Source organism: Drosophila kikkawai, chromosome 2R (genome assembly GCF_030179895.1).
Source record: "Drosophila kikkawai strain 14028-0561.14 chromosome 2R, DkikHiC1v2, whole genome shotgun sequence".
NCBI lineage: Eukaryota > Metazoa > Arthropoda > Insecta > Diptera > Drosophilidae > Drosophila > Drosophila kikkawai.
Genome location: NC_091729.1, coordinates 10,243,938 through 10,262,477, shown reverse-complemented (window position 1 = coordinate 10,262,477; position 18,540 = coordinate 10,243,938). Strand labels below are relative to the sequence as shown.

General features: G+C 38.9%; 2 protein-coding genes and 2 non-coding genes across 5 annotated transcripts in view; 1 reads left to right on the top strand and 3 right to left on the bottom strand.

The window, feature by feature from the left end:
- Positions 1-71: 71 nt before the first annotated feature.
- Positions 72-13,302, bottom strand: LOC108078372 (Na(+)/H(+) exchange regulatory cofactor NHE-RF1). 2 transcript variants are annotated; one of them, XM_017172200.3, is made up of 2 exons: positions 12,876-13,302; positions 72-1,396 (listed from the first exon to the last, which is right to left on the bottom strand). In XM_017172200.3, the coding sequence occupies exon 2, from the start codon at positions 1,386-1,388 to the stop codon at positions 483-485; it is 906 nt and encodes a 301-aa protein (XP_017027689.1). In that variant the 5' UTR covers positions 1,389-1,396; positions 12,876-13,302; the 3' UTR covers positions 72-482. The 2 variants fall into 2 exon arrangements, with proteins under 2 accessions (XP_017027689.1, XP_070140011.1); XM_070283910.1 differs by lacking the exon at positions 12,876-13,302 and adding an exon at positions 1,488-1,500.
- The window catches only part of LOC108078030 (uncharacterized), a 291,179-nt gene continuing 274,742 nt past the window's right edge, over positions 2,104-18,540 (bottom strand). The window contains exon 2 of the mRNA XM_070283911.1: positions 2,104-2,113. Within this exon, the coding sequence (XP_070140012.1) occupies position 2,113 (1 nt within the window). The 3' untranslated portion in view covers positions 2,104-2,112. The remainder of the gene's footprint in view (positions 2,114-18,540) is intronic.
- On the bottom strand, positions 17,405-17,476 carry TRNAA-UGC (transfer RNA alanine (anticodon UGC)). The gene has a single exon. It is a non-coding gene; the product is annotated as a tRNA-Ala (tRNA).
- Positions 17,849-17,920, top strand: TRNAA-UGC (transfer RNA alanine (anticodon UGC)). The gene has a single exon. It is a non-coding gene; the product is annotated as a tRNA-Ala (tRNA).

The window sequence follows — 18,540 nt, the reverse complement described above, 5'->3', positions numbered from 1 at the left end:
AGCTTAGAAACTCGTTTCACGCATACCTTACTCTAAGCTGGCTGTTTGCTCAGCTGCCACATTAAAAACACTTGTTTCTTTTATAATTTTGCTTTATTTGATTGACAAAAATACAAGCAAAACCAAGTAAATACATAATCAACGAAAGTTGTTCAATGAACCGCAGCGCGCAACAACATTGCCAATTTGAATTTGCAAAAGAATACGTTTCAAGTCGTCTGTGATAGATATTCCAAGGGGAAGCGCTCCGGTCGCTCCCATCTTCCGCTGCAACCGCCCTTTAGTTCGTTCTCTCCACTCTTAGGGGGTAATAATTAAAAACTTGCTTAGTTAATAAGTGACTCTGCGTACTACTAGCTAAACATATATTGTATATTGTGTGTGTGTGTGTGTGTGTGTTTGTGTTTGTGGTGTGTGCCTGACAGAACCAGCTCTAGAGCTCCTCATCCTGACATTATAACAAGTATGGTGTTCCATTCATCTCAGAGCTTCTGGATAATGTCGAACTTCTTCTTGAGGTCCACACTCTCGTTCTTCGGGTCGTACTTCTTCTTGGATGCCAGCTTGGCACGCATTTCGGCTGCTGTCAGCGGCAGGTTCAGACTGCCCGCTCGATTGCCACCGGTCGCCGTCGCTGGAGGTGGCGTTATGGGCGTGGACATGCCATTGGTGCCATTCCCGTTGGTGTTGGAGACGCTGCCATTGTTGTTTAGCCCGGCCACTGTGGCGGATGGTGGCGGCGGTGTGCTCATCAGCGTATTGTTGTTGATCGGCGAGGAGGGTTTGTTGCCGTTGTGCTGCTGCACGGGCAGAGGACTAACCACGGGCGGCGGCGACGGGAGACCCCTGTCGACCACATCCAAGTCGGAGGCATTCATGGTGCTGCCGCTCTGAATGCTGCTGGCATTGGAGGATCGCTTAGTGCTCACCATGCTAATGCTGCTAATGTTGGCACTGGCTCCTGGCATCTCCTGCTTGGTGCCCTCGTAACCATTCTGGCTGGACCCATTTCCATTGCCATTGCAGGCGGCAGCGGCAGTAGCTGCTTGAGGAGACTTCGCTTCGATGGCCTTGCCATCCACATCGATGAGGAGCAAACGAACCTCGTTGGCAATGGCCTTGATCCGGGCCACCACCTGCTTGTGGGTCTCGCTGCCAATGGACACTCCGTTGACCTCCAGGATACGATCGCCCTCCTTCAGACCAGCCGCCTCTGCCGGAGAATCGGCATCGACCTTGCCGATAAACTGTCCTGGCTTCACCTTTTCCGAGTGCAAATTAAAGCCGTAGCCATCGAAATCGGGCCTCTTGACTATGTGACAGGTCTTGGTCACGCCCGGCGGCAAAGTGGGCGGTGTGGGTGTCTTGGGGGAAGTGGGCGTGGACATCGTGACTTCTGTGGAGGCAAAGAACAAATATAAATATTATTTTTAATGCATTCTCAAGTTTGGCATGGGGATTTTGAGAGAGCTTAACCGCAAACTGACTTGGCTCATTGAATTGGCGACAGCGATATGAATTTGTTTGGTACTGTTTACTTTTTCGATATTTGTGTGATGATACCCTAGATATACACAGCTTTTAGGGTATATTAATTTATATGCATTTTTAGTTTTCTGCCTAATAACATTTACATAATCATTTATCATATAATTTCCAGCTAAACAAAAACTATTTATTCCGTTCGCTTATTCCTTTACATTGCAGGCAAAGCTTGGAAGCGAGAGCGATAGATATGCAGATTCTGTTCTGTTTTTCCCATTTACAGGGTAACAATCAATCGCATTTGGTGCGTCCACAAATTTGCCTCTAACATTTCTCATTTGGCGTCGAAACATTTAGTGATAAAAGGCCAGATTCCATAATGAGGTTTTGTTCCTTGAAAAGCGAGACAAGAGTCTGGAATGAAAATGTCACAATATCGTGCCAAGTTCGTCATTAAGTTGTGTGCTTTATACGGAGAGAGAGGGAGGAGTTCAGCGTAGGCGGGCATTCAACAAGTCCAGTGGTTATATACATTCATACTATATATTTTTATGGCAATCGGCAACTACTGAATGATAACGGAAACTTCTCGCCCATTCAGCTTTTCGGCCACCTTATCGCAGGCTTCCTTTATGACAGTGCCGCGCCGACATTGACAATACGCTGAGTTGGACTGACCCACATTACCAGCTGACCCCAAAATGCTTGAGAGACCCTGGTCTAACGGAGAGTCCAGTGTCCACCATAGTTTGAAATCCGTACTACGTGCTGTTTGTTTGGCTCTATTTATTCCAATTGGCCAAGCGATTGTTTCTATGGCAAGTACTTGCCATAATTGTAATTGCTCGCCAAACGGCGGCGTTTATGGCCGTGCTTGAGTTTGGGTTTCGCGATGGGCCGTGGAAACCTGCGAATGCCCAAATAGAAATTCCACATGCATGTGCTCATGGGTCAAAATTGATTTAGTACGCCTGCTTATCGCTACAACTACACCTGCACGAAGACAATTTGCTGGTAAGGAACGTGATTTTCCTGTAAAATTGGCAACAGAATATGGCAACAGTATTTGTAGTTAAATATAACCCATAATGTGTCACAGAAAAATGTGTAAAATTTATAATGGGAAATGCGTTTTAAGTTACATAAATAAAAAAGTAGGAAAGCTACAGTAGAACTTTATTTTATGTAACTTGAAAGGCACCTTATGGGTATCTAAACCATTTTGGATTTAGATAAATGGAAATTGCTAATTCACTTGGTCTAATTATACTTAAATTTATGGGAAACCAAAAATAAAAACAGTTTGGAAGACAAAATAGGTACATGTTTCAAAAATTCCGAAACTTTATTATCTAATGTATCCATTTTTATATTAATCTAAATTTATTTCTAAAAACAAATGTCTAAAAATTCCTGATGACCTTCAGGACTTAAACTCTGAATTTGACTTGTAAACTTGCTAATTAGCCATGAGACACACATCGCTTGTAGTCATCGGGGCCTCTCACAATTGAAATCAGATATTAATTGCCCGTAATTTTCAGTCAACGAATGCAGCAGAAACTTCAAAGCCCCTGAACTTTAAATAATTAAAAAAGAAACAGAAAGCAAAAATACTCCAATCGCAGAGTGTCAGGCTTTGCAAATTACAAAAGGCATTTTTGTGTTCCGCCTCGGCTTGAAAATTTGTTTGCCTTTTATTTTCGTACTTATTTATGTTTTTGTTTTGGTTTTTTTTTTTTGCGTTGAAAGTTGAATCATCATCAGAGGAGAGGCTGTAAGATTTATGAATGTTGGCATTAGCTCTTGACGATCACGCCCGCTTCCTCCTCAAATGCGAGGGCTTAATTTATTGGAACAAGATGAGCTCGTGGATAATGACCTTGACTTTCCCACCCACCGCCAATTGTTGTCCAGCCTCCCCCATTGTAAGCGATTTTTAATTCAATACAAAGGTAAACAATGAGGCGCAAAAAAATTCAATTCAGAACCAACAATAAGATTATTTGTGGGTGCTTTAGGGGGGATCTGTTTGCATGGGATGATGGGATTGAAATAATAATAATAAAAATAATAATAATAATTGTTTTCACTCGCATGTATGTGGGTTTATGGCACTCAACCGCTCGATTTGGATTTCTGTTAGGAAGCGGAACTGGCATTTGGAAAATAACGTCACAAACAGGCAACTCAAACAAAGAAATCGTTAAATTGATAGACGGAAATTAAATGCTCGCATAATGCTGTATTTGTAGTTAATAAGGTATACCAATTATTATAAAAATGGCCATTAAATGTAATTGAAGATGGTGCTAGAAAATAATGGAAACTAATCAAGGGTTTCTTTTGTCTTGGTCAATTTTGACTAATTATAAAGCAATTGGTCGGGTTATTTGGCAGGTATTTTAATTATATGTTTGATTATAAGGTTATATAGGGTTTCACGTTCAATGAAGTGTTAAAAAGTCATTGAAAAATTTAATAATAAATTTATTACTTAATTCAAATTTGAAGGATTTTGTGGACTAGAACTTTGTATATTACTATGCAAGGATAATTATTTTAAAAATAAACTAAATTACTTCTAAATTGTTTTAGTTTCGATTTTTAATATTTTAAATGCGTTCGTAAATTAGTGCATTTAATAAATAGAAAAGACTTCAAGTTGATTATATTTCATTATTAAATATTTTATTATCCAAGTTCTTAAAATTTTCTTATAAATACCATTTTTCTTGCTTACTTTTCTTTATTTTCTGTAGGAACTAAGCTATAACTTGACCAGCTCTATAATTGGTACTCTTTCGCAAATTCATAAATCGCTTTTTGTGCCCTGTCAAGCGATTTCCCGTTCGCCAGTTGCCTCTATCCCTTCGGGTTTTCTCTCGATTCTCTCCGCTTCTCGAGCCTCGAGAACTGCGCAAACTTTAATTGAATTTGCAATCAAGCATGAAGTACACACACGCACACACACACTCTCGTGTACCCTGTCAGGTTTTATCATTCAGAATGCTGGCCAAAAGCCCCCTTACCCCCCTCTTGACAGCCCGCATGGGGACAGCAGCAGACAGCCTCCATTGTTGTTACCTACTGTTTGTTTACCTAAGCGGTTTCTCATCATTAAAGCAAATTAGCCGTTAGGCACTTACAGGTAGTTGATTTCGATTCGCCTAGGGATTCTCCTCCGATTCTCCGCCCCGCCATATCCGTTATATACCCGAAAAAAAAACATATAGGGTATCATGAGATTTTCTCAACGGGAACTCTCTCGGTTTGGGCGGCAAACTTGCAAGTTAATTCTAATTAAATTCGGTTTATTGTTACCTTTTCGCACACTCGAAATGAAATTTAATTATAGTCTTTGTAAATAGGCAAACTCTGGAGTCGATAAAAGGAAAAACACAGTCGAATAAATGAGATAAAACTAATTTGCGCGGGGGATTATTCTGGTCTTATCGCAATAAAATTTTAATAAGCATACGTCTCATTGCTGCTTAGGTGAGAAATTCATGAGGCGAGTGCTAAACACCTGAGTCATACCTGGGGGAATTTGCGGGGTGTCTGCGGGGTATTTAAGATATCAATTCCTGGGAACGGATTGGAAATCAGATATTACCGAGTTGGTCGACTCATTCCTCAGCGATTTCCTTTCCCATACAAAAATACTAAATATTCCAGAGTCTAAAGCAATTATTTACAAATTAGTTCCTACGGGCTTTACCCTAATGTCCACCTCCTCGGGCTAATGCGATATAATGTACGCGAATCTGTGGCAAAACTCCCCTAAATACCCTAAAAATCTCAAATAGCCCGGTCATAAATGGCTAAATGAGTAGAAAAACTTGACTTGGCTCTTTATAATTATTATGTAACCCCCCCACTCGCATCATCGGGCATTTTAAGCCAGCTAAAAATAATAAAAATATCAGCTTGTGGCAATAATATTTCACTGCCAAGTGAAGCCGCAATGATAATTCCACTGTTTGTTAATAAAAGTGACTAAAAGTTTGAGGCTACGTAATAAATTAAACAAAGGCTGACGACATTTGCGGGTTCACTTTGGAGTGCTTCAACATCAACTGAGATTTTTATGCAAGCAATAAAACATAAAGAAAACATAAAAAAGTAAACTGAAAGCGAAGAGAGCAGGAAGAACTTTCACTATCTGCGAATCGTGATGGGAGATTTTTAAAGCAAATATATAGCGATTTTGTACAGACTTCAAGGAGGCACACGTATAATTGATTTTCGCTGGTAGGTCTCTATCCTTATCTTAACGATCTGAGACACATTTTAATTCTTGTGTTTGACTTTATCAAATATTGTGGCCGTGTTTAATAGCTTCGCCAGCCTATCTTATCGCAGGCTGTTTTTTAATTAAGGAATTTCTGGCCCATGGCCCTTGTCCGCTCTCGCTGATATGCATGGCTAATTATGTGAGGCTTTATTTTTTTCGGGAGATGACGCCAAAGTGATTAGTTTTAGGGTTCGCTTAGCACCTAAGACGGATACAAGTGGTGACAGTTTCACAGCAGCCCATGAATCACTTGCACACATCTCCATAAAAATTCATTAGCAGCTTCCCTCCTCGCACAAAAGATTCGAGCTGAGAGCTGTGAGTTTTCAGATGCTAGAAGAAGATGCGTCTTGGGTTGTTGTCGCCGCGGGCGTCTGAGAATTGTTAGCAAATACCTTGGAGTACAGCTGGGAAACTCTGCGAAACTGGTTATGATTATTTATTTTTTGCATACCCATTGCTAATGAGTACAGCGAGGGGTATTATAGGCGAAACTGGAGGGTTGTAACAGGTCGATGGGGATTAGAGAAAACTGGTTAAACCTAAGCCTTGTAAGGACTATTTGTTAAGTCTTAAATTTCTTTGTTTTTATCATAATTCGAAAAGAGAAACTATTTCTTAAGTATTATCTAAATTAGTAGTATTACTTTAAGCACGGGTATACTATATTCGAGACATCCTAAACCTCACATTCTTACTGTGGTTTTTTATATTATTCAATGACAGCGACGAATGCTGTAATGTGAATGTAAATCTGTCTGTGACTCTGACTCTGAATGTGACCTGGCTGGCCCCTGGCTTAGAAACTGAGGCTTAAACTGAGCTTCAAGTGTCCAACTATCAGGCAGGTGCATTCAGGGACAGGTGAGAGAAGGCACTTGACTATAAGCCCTTGTCTTGCTAATTAAGCCCCGCCAATTTTAAATATTTGTTAAAATTAAATATTTACCAATCGTTTTGCTATGTTAATATGATTTTTATGGTTTATTTTCTTTGGCTGGTCACACGGGAAAGTCAGTAACAGGTTTGTATATTTTATTTCTTTCTAATTTGGGAAAGCAGTTAAAGAGATGCATTCATTTTAAAGCTGAGACTATAAATAGTAATTTATTTGTTGGGCATCAAATCTTTACTTAGGAGATGATCAGGTGATCATAAAGTGAAATAAAAATAAGAAAAAGCCTTTTTTAATGTAAAGAAATTCTCTTATAAGTTGTATTTTCAATGTAATTAACTTATCCTATGGTACGTTCTTTTCATTTTCATATAATTCTTGATCGTGTAATAAATTAAAACTGAACTGGTAAAAACAAGTGAATCTTGCAATTACGCCTTGTACATTTCATTACCAGCAAAAAGACAAGAGTCGGAAAAAGAGAAACCCCAAGAGGTTTTACATATATCATTTCTTAGCGTTTCAGGTTTCTGGTTTTCGTACAACGGATCTCAGGGCGTGCTCAGCAATCAATCAAAACTTTAATAAGCAATTTGCAGAGTCGCCAAAAAAACAACAGGAAAAACCAAACCAACAAGCTGCGGAGCCAGCTGGGGAAATTACGTGTAAAATTATAGAACTCGCCACGGCAAGAGGAAGTGTCAATAAGGAGGAATTAAAACGCTGCCAAAGCAAGTCTGCAGATGCAACACCAACAGCAACATCGGCACAACACACAAATTGTTTTTGGCTGTAAGCCATGTAGTAACCGACTTGTTTCGCTCACGAAAAAAGCTCATAAAACTTGGCTGAAAAATTCTAGGCGCAATGTATCTGACAGAACGTGTGCATGTGGCACCGCGTAACCACCACACACACACATGCCTTTTGGCTCACAGAGATACTCGTGCACACAGAGCCGCAGATACGGCGGATACCAACGCTGACGACACTGCGGGCCGAGTACAGAAACTTTTTAGCAACCCGCAAAATAATAATAAAGAAAGAAAAAAGAAAAAAAAAAGGTTTAAAGATCGCCCTAAGTGAGGAGAACTGGGGGGACGGCAGGGCGACCAAGGGAGAGCCACTTAGAAGCAGTATCTGTGTATCTCTGTATCTGTAGAAACCTGGTCCTAACCAAATTCATTTTGATGCTGCGGCTGCCTCAAATATTTTTCGTGCGTTCAGTCGGTGAATATTTTCGATATACCCTTTCAAAAGGGTTATTGATCTAGATAAGTCAGGATGATATTCAAGAACCTATTTATTTTAAAATTTCTTCCAAACACTACAAGTATGAAAAGGTACCAAGGATGCATTACAAATTCCGTTAAATGTGTCCCTATTTATATAACTTTATAATAAAATATTGGAGTATATTTATAATAATTTTCATGGCATCCTATATTATTATATTTTTGCATATCCCTATAGAGCATCTAAAATTCGTTCCTCTGAACTCTCAATTCTTCTTTCCTGTTGCGTCTTGGATTTCGTTTTATTCTGTTTCTGTAGTTATTTTTTTGGTTGAGCTTGAGAAAATAAAAATTGATTCTAGAACCTGTTTTTTGGCTTTGCCCGGGTCTGGTCTCCTCTCCGTGGCCGCTTTGTACTGGCCTTTTGAAATATCTTTGGCTTTGTACTTGTTTCGTTGCTGCTGCTGCTGATGTTTTTAGGCGTTTCTTCGGCTCTTGAATCTTGTTTGAGCCTTTTGTCCGATACAAAAAAACATAAAAAAAAGCAACAAAAAGGGAGTAGTAGTAGGAGAGCCAAACATTTTTTGTAAGAGATCCCAGAGTCAGACCCGAAACTCCGGACGGGACTGGGCTTTCGTTTTCGTTTGTCTGGCTAGCCCGACCCATCCATTTAATAAGGCACATATTTTGTATAATTTATACCATTATTTATTTTTTCTCGTTTTTTCGAAAGTTTATCAAAAGCGAAAAGCAAAATTTCTAAGCTTGTATTTGATATATGAACTTGCATGGCTTTTGGGAGAGTTCAGCTTTTGTTTTTTTATATAATACTCGAATCTCGAATCGACTGCGTCAAATGTTTTCTCAGTAAAGCGAAAGACCTTGAGAATATTATAAATTAACGTTTAGAAAAAGCGATGATCGCCAGCTTAAGTATAAATAATAATCATGTACAAACAATACTGGGGCCAAGTGTGCACACAAACACGTTAATGGTATAAAAAAAATACATTTGAAAATGTTGAAAAATACCTGTAGAAATATATACTACACGTTCAGGTAGCATCTATTGTGCATAGACACTGCAATTGTTAAGGTTTTCGCATGCCAGTCAAAATGCAAATGAATGGATGTGGGAACCTTATGAGTCACGACTTGATTTTCGCCTAAAATATGATAAGTAGCCTGAAGTTTCGCGAATTCTATAGAAGCTCGTCGGTTATCATTGTTTACTTATTTCGAATTCAAGGCTACGGATACGAAAATGCGATCAAACCAGACACGATCACTTTCGGCCTTCATAATCAGCTGTTTGCTGGCAAAAATAGCTAATGATTTATAGTTGGGATATTGGGCTTTTGGGAACATTGCCTTTATTCTTCTTCACTTAAACGCATACTTAATCAAAATATCTTTATCTTTGTGTACACATGGGTTAAAATTTGGTCTTTAAATGAATTGGTTAGGGGTGTATCTATAGCGATCTCTCTTTCGCTATTGAACGCCTTCTGGGAATGGCTAAAAAAGGTGTTACGGTAAGACAATCCTTTCTTGGTAAGCACTTTTGATCTTGAACCTCAGATTAACAGGGTTTTTTCCTGAAAACTTCTAATAATTTATAGCACACCTCTTGATTTGTAAATATTTAGTGATAGGTAACCTATTTTTAGAGGCCATGGACTTTATTGGCACATCTTAATCCCATCTTGTCTGATGAAATTCCATAGATTCTGGGCCAGTCCCCCCCTTTTTCCAGAAACTGGTTGTATTTCGGCCATTTCCTATGATCTTGCACAGATCTTTCCATCCGCGAAATGTGTCAAAAAGCTTTGGTCTGCAACCGTGTTAAATGCAAAGCTCGATCGCTAAATTCCAAAGACGCGATCATTAATCGAATTAGCATGGCGTATAGTCACTATATACAGCTGTGTTCACGGAAATAGCAGTGCGACAGACGAACAACTTCAAAACGTTTTTTTGTACATATTCCTTTTTGCAAGCTGATCTATTGCACATTGTTTTTGTAAAATGGAACATAAAGATAAGAATCAAGAAAAAATTCCGTTAGATTTGCTCTATTTTTATGTTTTATTGATATTTTTTCACATATGCAGCTCGTTTTGGCCGATCACTGAAATAGCAGTATTTAATTTTCTTTCGCAAAAAGTGCCGAAATTTCTTTTAATTTTGTAAAAAATGACTTTAATTAAGGTCGTTATTATAGTTTATACTATAATACACCTTTACAACGCAAAATAAAATTATTTTAGTGGGCGCAGGACCTCACTGCTCCATGAGAGAAAGATATCAGATAATTTAGCCTAGAAAGAAGGGCAAAACATGTAAAGAGTCTCTAAATCTTTCAAATTGTTCTTTTAAAATAGTTTATAAGTCATAAAATATGAACCGAACCCAAAAAAACCGAGGTACGATTCGCAAAAACACAATTGTACAGGCTCGACGCGTACTTCGCTTCAGCAAAGCTCGTCCTTTTGCATCCTCTAGGGATATATGAGCGGGAATTGGGATGGGAATCAGTCATGGGACCATTCGCCGGGGACTTATTGAATAAATTTTAGATTCGCGAAGTCCATGGAAAATGTCACTGCTTGGTTACAGGCATATCAAGGCCAGATTGGAGTTCGCCAATAGCCACTTGAACTGCCACATATCAAATTGCGTAATATCCTTTGGACAAATGACTCCAAACTGGTTTTATTTGGTGGAATAGGACAAGACAATATGTCCGTCGACCTCCAGATATATAGTACCCCCCAAACCATACGCTGAAGACGCTGGCCTAAAAATCATGGTATGGGTATACATTTCATACAACGATGTAGGTCCCGTATATATGATCTGTCGGATCAAAGACCATTATGTTTATGTCCAAATATTAAAAACTGTCTTGCAGCCGTATCCTGATGAAAATATGCCATTAATTTGGACATTTCAGCAGGACAGTGACCCTAATCATACCAGCAAGGTGGCCAAGGAGTGGGTTCTTAATGAAAAAGTGGATGCACTGCCATGGCCTGCACAGTCCCCGGATATTATTCCGATCGAAAACTTATGGGGGACATCAAGGGCTACGTATTAAAGAAGTTTCCGACTTCTAAGCCGCAGCTTTGGCAATTTGTGCAGGAGGAATGAGGCCATATTCCCCTCAAGCGTTGCTAAGACTTGGTGGACTCCTTGCCACCCAGGTTTGAGGCTATGATAGCTTCTAAAGGCTATTTAACAAAATATTAGATCATAGTAAATTAGAATCTAAGAAGAAGTAGGTTTCTTATACGATATTTTTAAATTTATGATGAATTTTAGTTTTTCACTGCTATTTCAATGAACGGCATAATATAGACCTTTTTTGTTCATATTAGCTATATCTTCTAAAAGATTTATGTTACCTAAATTAAATGATTGTGGTATTGTTAACAATTAAATACACTAAGCCTTTATGAAAAAAAAATTTATGAAAATAGTGTTTGTAACAGGATTTTCCGATCTTAAACGTGCAGGTCGTTGGGCACTGCTATTTCCGTGAACACAGCTGTACATAGCAGTGACAAGCGCAGAACGCTGAAGATTGGATCTGAATCGTGGCAGGTGCCACACAGGTAAGCCCACAAAAAGATAAAAAGAAACAGTCTGAAAAACACATAGAAAACATAGCAAGAAACCAGTAATACACGCGACAAAAATGCACAACCAGCAAATCAGGTGAAGTAAACCGGTGAATTAATAGCTGCAGCAACAACAACGACCGACTAAAATAAAAGCAAAGTCTAAACAAAAACATAGAAAAAAGCAAAGAAAAAACCATCAAAGAAACCTGCTTTGGAACATAGCTGGAATACCGGAGTTGACACTTGGTATGGTGTGGATTTTGGGGAGTGCCTGGAAGAAGAAGGCGGTGGTGGTGTTGGCGGCGGAGGAGAAAGAGGAGGTGGGTTGAAAAACCCGTCGCACTGAAAGCGAATTATGAATAGCGCCAAAAAGAGAGGCCGCCAAGAGATAAGCGAGTGCGAAAAAGAGAAGCAATATCGCATGCATGTCGCATTCGCACTTATGCAATGCGATCGATCGAGAGAAAGGAGGGGGCAAGTGGCGGTGCGAGCCAGAGGGGAGGCAATAAATCAAAACAATTATTATGTAAGGCGGTGTTTTGCGCTAGTGCGGCCAAAACAGTTAGCAGGGCAACACGTTTTAGAGGTACGCAATATAAATGTATTTTAATTTCGTTTATTTAGTCTATTGATTCAGCTTGGGTACACCGAAAAAAATATGGCATCATTAGTACATGAATAATAAATAAGATCGTTGCGGAGTTCCTATAGATATTTAAACTTATATTTGTTTTATCTTCTCTATATTTGATGAAAATAAAATTATCGAAGTATAACTTCGATAAAAATTCAAAAACTATATTCAGTGTTTATTATTTTAATATATTTGAAAGTTTATTTAGCAAAATGATTTAAAATTAATTGAAACAGTATATAAACATTTAAATATTTAAATAAATAATACAAGTTTTTATCCCCTTAGGGATCCCATTAGTAAATAATACAATTAGGCATAATTTGTGCTCAGTGCATCGGTTAAGGCTGATTGCAGCTTCTCTCGCCTCTCGCTTCCCACTGGAAGTGCTTACTCTTTTCCCCAATCCCGAAGCGCTTTGCGTGTGTAAATTGTTTATTTAATTTCATTATTGAAAATGCTATTTTTATGGCTTTCAATTTGGCTGGCTAACAAATCAAGTGAATTTTTATTAAGTTTGTTAAATCATGGCAAATGATTCAATGATATTTGCTGGGGGGATTACACATTGTACAATATATTTTGCACATTTATGTTTAGCACGTTTCTCCAACTAATTGATTTAATTGATATTCTCGCCGCGAATTCTGCCCAAGTTCAGTGGATTTCAAACTGTCTCAAGGCTGCAAATTTCTCGACTTACCGCTAAATTAAATAGAAACCGAAACAATTCCCTTTCAAATGTCTCGTTGTTGTTGTTGCTGTTGTTTTTTTGCGCTTCTGCTGCGTTGTTAAATTTGGAAATGTTGTTGCAGTTGCTGATGCTTTTGCCACACTCTTGCTTTTTTTTTTTGTATGCAAACGCTGTTGTCACTCACACTCGCGCTTATTGTTGTTGTTTAAGCCTTACTTATCTTTTAATGAAGGAGCTGCAGCAGCAACAACCACAGGCGATGAGGAGCCGAACGACGAACGACAAACGAAAACGAACACTCGAAAAAGTCTATCGTCAGAAAGTAACTGTTGACAGGAGAGCGAGAGAGAGCGGACACGACGGCGGCGGTGTTGTTGTTTTCCTGCTTGGTCGCTGCAGATCCGTTGGAACGTTGTTAACGCTTTCGCGGGCAAATCGAAACTGATTTCGGCAGGTGAGACTGAGAGACGACGGAGTCACAGTCACTACTTCACCAGGTAAGTCCCGATCTTTATCGCCGTGTATTGCATACTTTCAGGTTGCGCACTGGAAATATAGGAGATCGGGAAGGGACTGCAATATCTACTACATTTTATTAGAATATACTTTTTAAAAATCAATAAATACAAAAGTACATACATATTTAAAAACAATACCAATATTCCTTTTACTTTTTAGGTATAAATATTTAGATTTTATTGCCTTTATATGTATGTAAATATAAAAAATATATTCTTCTAAAATAAAAAATAATATAAATTAAATATTAAAAATAAGATCCTGCTCTACAGATAATTTTCCATTCACACCAGGCTTTCAATAACACCCCCTAAATCCACATGCATATTTCAATACGTGCTTTTAAAATCCATTTTGGGTGGAATTAGGCTGAGACTGTTTTGAGATTATGGTTTCGCTGCAGATCCGTTGGAACGTTGTTAACGCTTTCGCGGGCAAATCGTAACCAGTTGCCAATTCAGCTATTTTCCCACTATATCCCAATATATCGATATTTTTTGCCCAAATATCGAAATCGCGATATTTTTGTTTGATATTTTTAGATATTTTCTCCTTGGTCACTCCGAATTTCAAAGCAAAATGTTAGTTAAGGGGGGGGTAAGGTTAATTCGGTGCAAAAATGCACACTTTTCAAAAAAATGTTGTGGCGAAACGGCTTAAGTTAGCTTAACGAATTAAATACCATATAATAACACAACATTTGAACAGTTTTTGATAAATTTTTTATTGAAAAATATTTAGAGGTAGAGGAGTTATAGGGAATCTCCTGAGTCGTCTCAAAAAAAAGTTGGTTTGCGGTGTACATCCTAACTGTCCACAGAATCATCCGATCTACAAAAATTATACCTCATTCGTTAAAGGATAAGCGTCCCGAGGTATTCACAAAGAGTTTTTATTTTTAAAATTTTTTCCCTATTTTTTATCAAAATTTGAAGTCCAACCCCCGATTTTTGACTAAAAAATTAAGTTAATTTGTTAAATAAAAAATATAAGAAAATTAAAAATGAAAAAAAGCTCGACGTGAATACCTGTAGATTTATCTAAAGAAGTTATGTTCCAAATTTTACCGATTGGTTCAGTAGATTTTGAGTTATCGTGTACACCGATTTTCAAAATGGCATTTTTCAGGAGAGCGCTTTAAACTTTGTTATTCTCATACATTGAACACCAACCGACCTTCGTTCAACTCCGCATAACTTCGTCAATTTCACTCTGATCGATGTAAAACTTGGAAACAATATTCTTAAGATGTTGAACTTTAAAAATAAAAAATAAAAAAAAATTACGGAAAAAAAAAGAATTAAATACCTTCCCCCCCCCCCCACCTTAAAACCCCCAAATGATAAAAACCCACTTCTCATTACCTACTAGCCATTGGATAATGCTTTCTTTTTACGCAAATCGAATAATTACTAATGGCAGCTGTATATTTTCCCACACGTGTGTAGGCGAAAAAAAAGTGCAAGTTGCGGCCAAGTGGGGAACCCAAGAGGAATCATCCTATTCACTACAGATTAACGCTTTCAATAACACCCCTAAATCCACATGCATACATATGTTTTTCAATATATGCTTTTAAAATCCATTTTGGGTGGAATTAGGCTGAGATTACTTTAGTCCCGTGTTCAGATTATGGTTTCGCTTTCATGCCTCTTTTACCCACAGAACCCTTGACTCCATTGTCTTGCATTTCAGGCCGATTTCATGCCTATTGTCTGTCCTCTTATCTGTTGTCCAACGCTGCTGTTTCCAAGCGAGTGCCTCACCTGTATGGAAATCAATTGGCAGGATGAGGGAAACGGTTTCTGCATCTGCATATTCCTTTCCTTCTTTTCCTGCATTCTCCGTGCAAGCCAAGTCCAGTGAACATTAATGTGGGATGATCTCTTCGGGGACGATGCCTGTGAAAAAGTAATCAATTTTTACTAAATACTCTCCAACAAGGAATATGTAATCTAGGCTAATAATCGAAGAGCAATGGGGTGGCAGCGGCAAATAGACAGCTGGTCACCTGTACTCTTTTGGCTTGCTCTGACAGCTGACAACTGTCACTTTCGGCCTGCCTCACCTGACGTGTGCTCATGGAATTTATTTAATTTCCGCCTGGCCATTGAAGTAAATTGACTTTCGCCGCCCTCCCACACACCTACTTCTCTATTTCACTGCATGTGTGTTGGGGACAAACAAAAGCTGTGTGCTAATGCAAATTTAGCCCGATCTTTAGATAAGTATCGGGTATGGAATAGCTAGCCAAAGTTGCACAAAGCATTTTACAGAGAAAATATGGTTATTGTAAATAATAAATCATAAGGGAAAATATTTAAATATCTAATATTATGGTATTTCTATGTAATAAAAATTCCTATCAATGTTCGATGATTCTACCTTTTTGTTTTTTGCTTTTCTAATTAATTTTTATTATTAAAATAAATAAAAATTAATCGATATTGTACATGTTTTTCGCAGTGCTATTTAGATGTTTTTAGGGACTCCGTGGCGACATTTCGCTGCTGCGCTCTTATCGCTTTAATTAGTTTTTCAAAAAGTTGGACCGACAAAAACCCTCAGAATAGGCAACGGGACGAAGGGGCAGCAGACAGACAGATAGTTGGGATAGAACTGTATACTGGCAATTATGAAATTGCTAATAAGTCCGCACTTATTGCGGGCCAAATGCATTTAAGGCGCGACTCCTTTACATTTAATTAAGGCCAAGTGAAGGGCGCCACCTGCTCCGCTTTCCGATTTTCCAGATTTCCTGTTTATCTTTTCCTGGGGGCACCGACGGCGCCTTCTTTTAGCCCCCTGCCAATTTGCATGAATATTTATAGGAAATGCAACTCTCGGGAAAGCGTCGCCGGATTAGGCACCAAATTTATATGCACAAAAAATAAAGGAAAAATGAAAGAAAATCAACAAAAACAAAAATCGTTAAAGAAACGAAGAAGGTGCGAATGCAAAACTCCTTGAGATTCGGCCAAAAGTTTCCGGCACCTGCAATAAAAAAAGTTTTCCCTAATCCTCCAGGGGCTTTTCGTAATAAATGATTTAAACTTGCATTTGCAATGAAGGAGAAAAACTTAATGAACGAAAGCTGCACAGATATCTGAAGAATATCGAAAAATCTCAAATCCCCAGGGAAATTTAACGGTGGGAATTTTTTAGTAGATACATATTACCAGAGATTGTTTAAGATTAATTTTTAAACAAATTCAGCAAAACAAAATATAAAAAATATTATATTTTTATTTTCTATTATTTTTATTCCTCATTTATTATTTTTTTTTACCAAATTAATTTCGATGAAAGAACGAGATCCGAGGAAACTCAAATGAACTTTTTTTTGACCAAAGAAACCGTGCAAAAATCGTTCAATCTTCTTAAGCAAGCGACCAGGCGCCGAGAAAACACAACAGGCCAACGAAACCGTTTCAATTCAGCTGAGAAATAATAAAAAATAAACGAACAACTTTACGCTCGCAGCTGCGAATTGTAATTAGCCGGCATGGCATACGCGTGCGTGTGTATGTGTACGAATGTGTGGGTATGTTCGTGTTTGCTTTGTCACGGTTCTTTGCTTACAGCCGTCTCGCTCTAGCGTTCGTCGGGCCAGCTGGCCATCCCTTTCGCTCGAGAGTCGAGTGTATTTTACAGTTTTGAAACGATCATGCGGGCGTCTGGCAAATGGGAGGGCTGCGAGCCGTGTGCTTCTCAGTGCTGCTTGCCTGGTATTCACATGGATCACTTTATCGATTTTACGAAGAAGCGAAAATATGCGATCGATTTAATTTTTGTGATCTCGGAATCGGAATCATTTTCAACCGCCGCCAGATGATCGTGCGGCTTTTTTCAGTGCGAAGCTAAAATCGACCGCGACAGCGGAGACAAAGCACCGCAAAAGAGCATCACCACTGACAACGACGACCAGAGCGATCGTCAAGTGGCGGAATAAATACACGGAACGTGTGTTTTCTGTTAATAAACCAGAAAAGTAAAATAAAAAGAGGAAAAAAAGTACTTGGAGATGCCGGGGATTGAACCCGGGGCCTCTCACATGCAAAGCGAGCGCTCTACCACTGAGCTACATCCCCTGTGCCGGCAATGTCCGCTAAATGCTGTTACAAGCCAAGAGCCCAAGACGAAATGGTGACGCAGCAGTTAGTAAATGTTTGTATGTTGTTGGTTTTGCGAAACGAAAAGTTTAGTGCATAAGGCAACAAATTGTATTTTAATTAAAAAACAAAACGTAATAAAGAATATGAGAACAAATGAAATATATGAAATTGATTAAGTAAGGCTTATTTATTTGTTTAACTTCCTAACAATACATTTTTTACAACTCAGTTGGTTTTACTTACAACTCTTTTTTTTTGCTCCTTACTTGTCGTACTCTATAGTTTGAAAACATCCCTATTCCCGGTTAGGCTTGTGCAAAATGGAATTTGGACACCGGTATGTGCAAGGGGGATGTAGCTCAGTGGTAGAGCGCTCGCTTTGCATGTGAGAGGCCCCGGGTTCAATCCCCGGCATCTCCAAGTACATTTTTTGTTCTTGTTTTTTTTTTCTAATCTTTCTTTTTTCATGTGTGTGTTTTTTTTTCGTTTTCAGCTCTTTAAATGCGTTTTGGAGCCGGTGGCCATGGCCAGTGACTTGATTTATGCGCAACGAGGCGGCAATAATGAATTATTTATGCCAATTTACGGCTGCCAGGCAGGTCTGCATGTCAATTGGCAAGAGCACACAACTATTTCGGGGAAAGAGGGGGCTGGCCGTGGCCAAAACTTGAACGATTCTGTTGGCCAGTGTTTGACTTCTGGCAGCATTTAAGGCCGAGCCGTAGCCACAATGCAGTCAAGTGGTTAAAATGTGTATACCCAAAGTGCTGTGAAAGGAAATTGGCTTGTTCTCACTTTGCAACACACTTGCTCGCTGCTGGAAATTAAAATTAAATTTTGCATGAGCCGGGCCAAGCTCAAATATTGGCCAGGCCATCCTGGACAGGCAATTGATTTTGTTGCGGTCGAGCGTGAGGGCGAGAGAAGGGATTCTGCTCCAGGAATATGGCTTGCATTTTATTTGGTACACTCGGTTTTGACATCCTTCGAGGCTCCTGAGCGCAATGCCTTATTTTTCTTGACACGCATCTTGAGCCTTA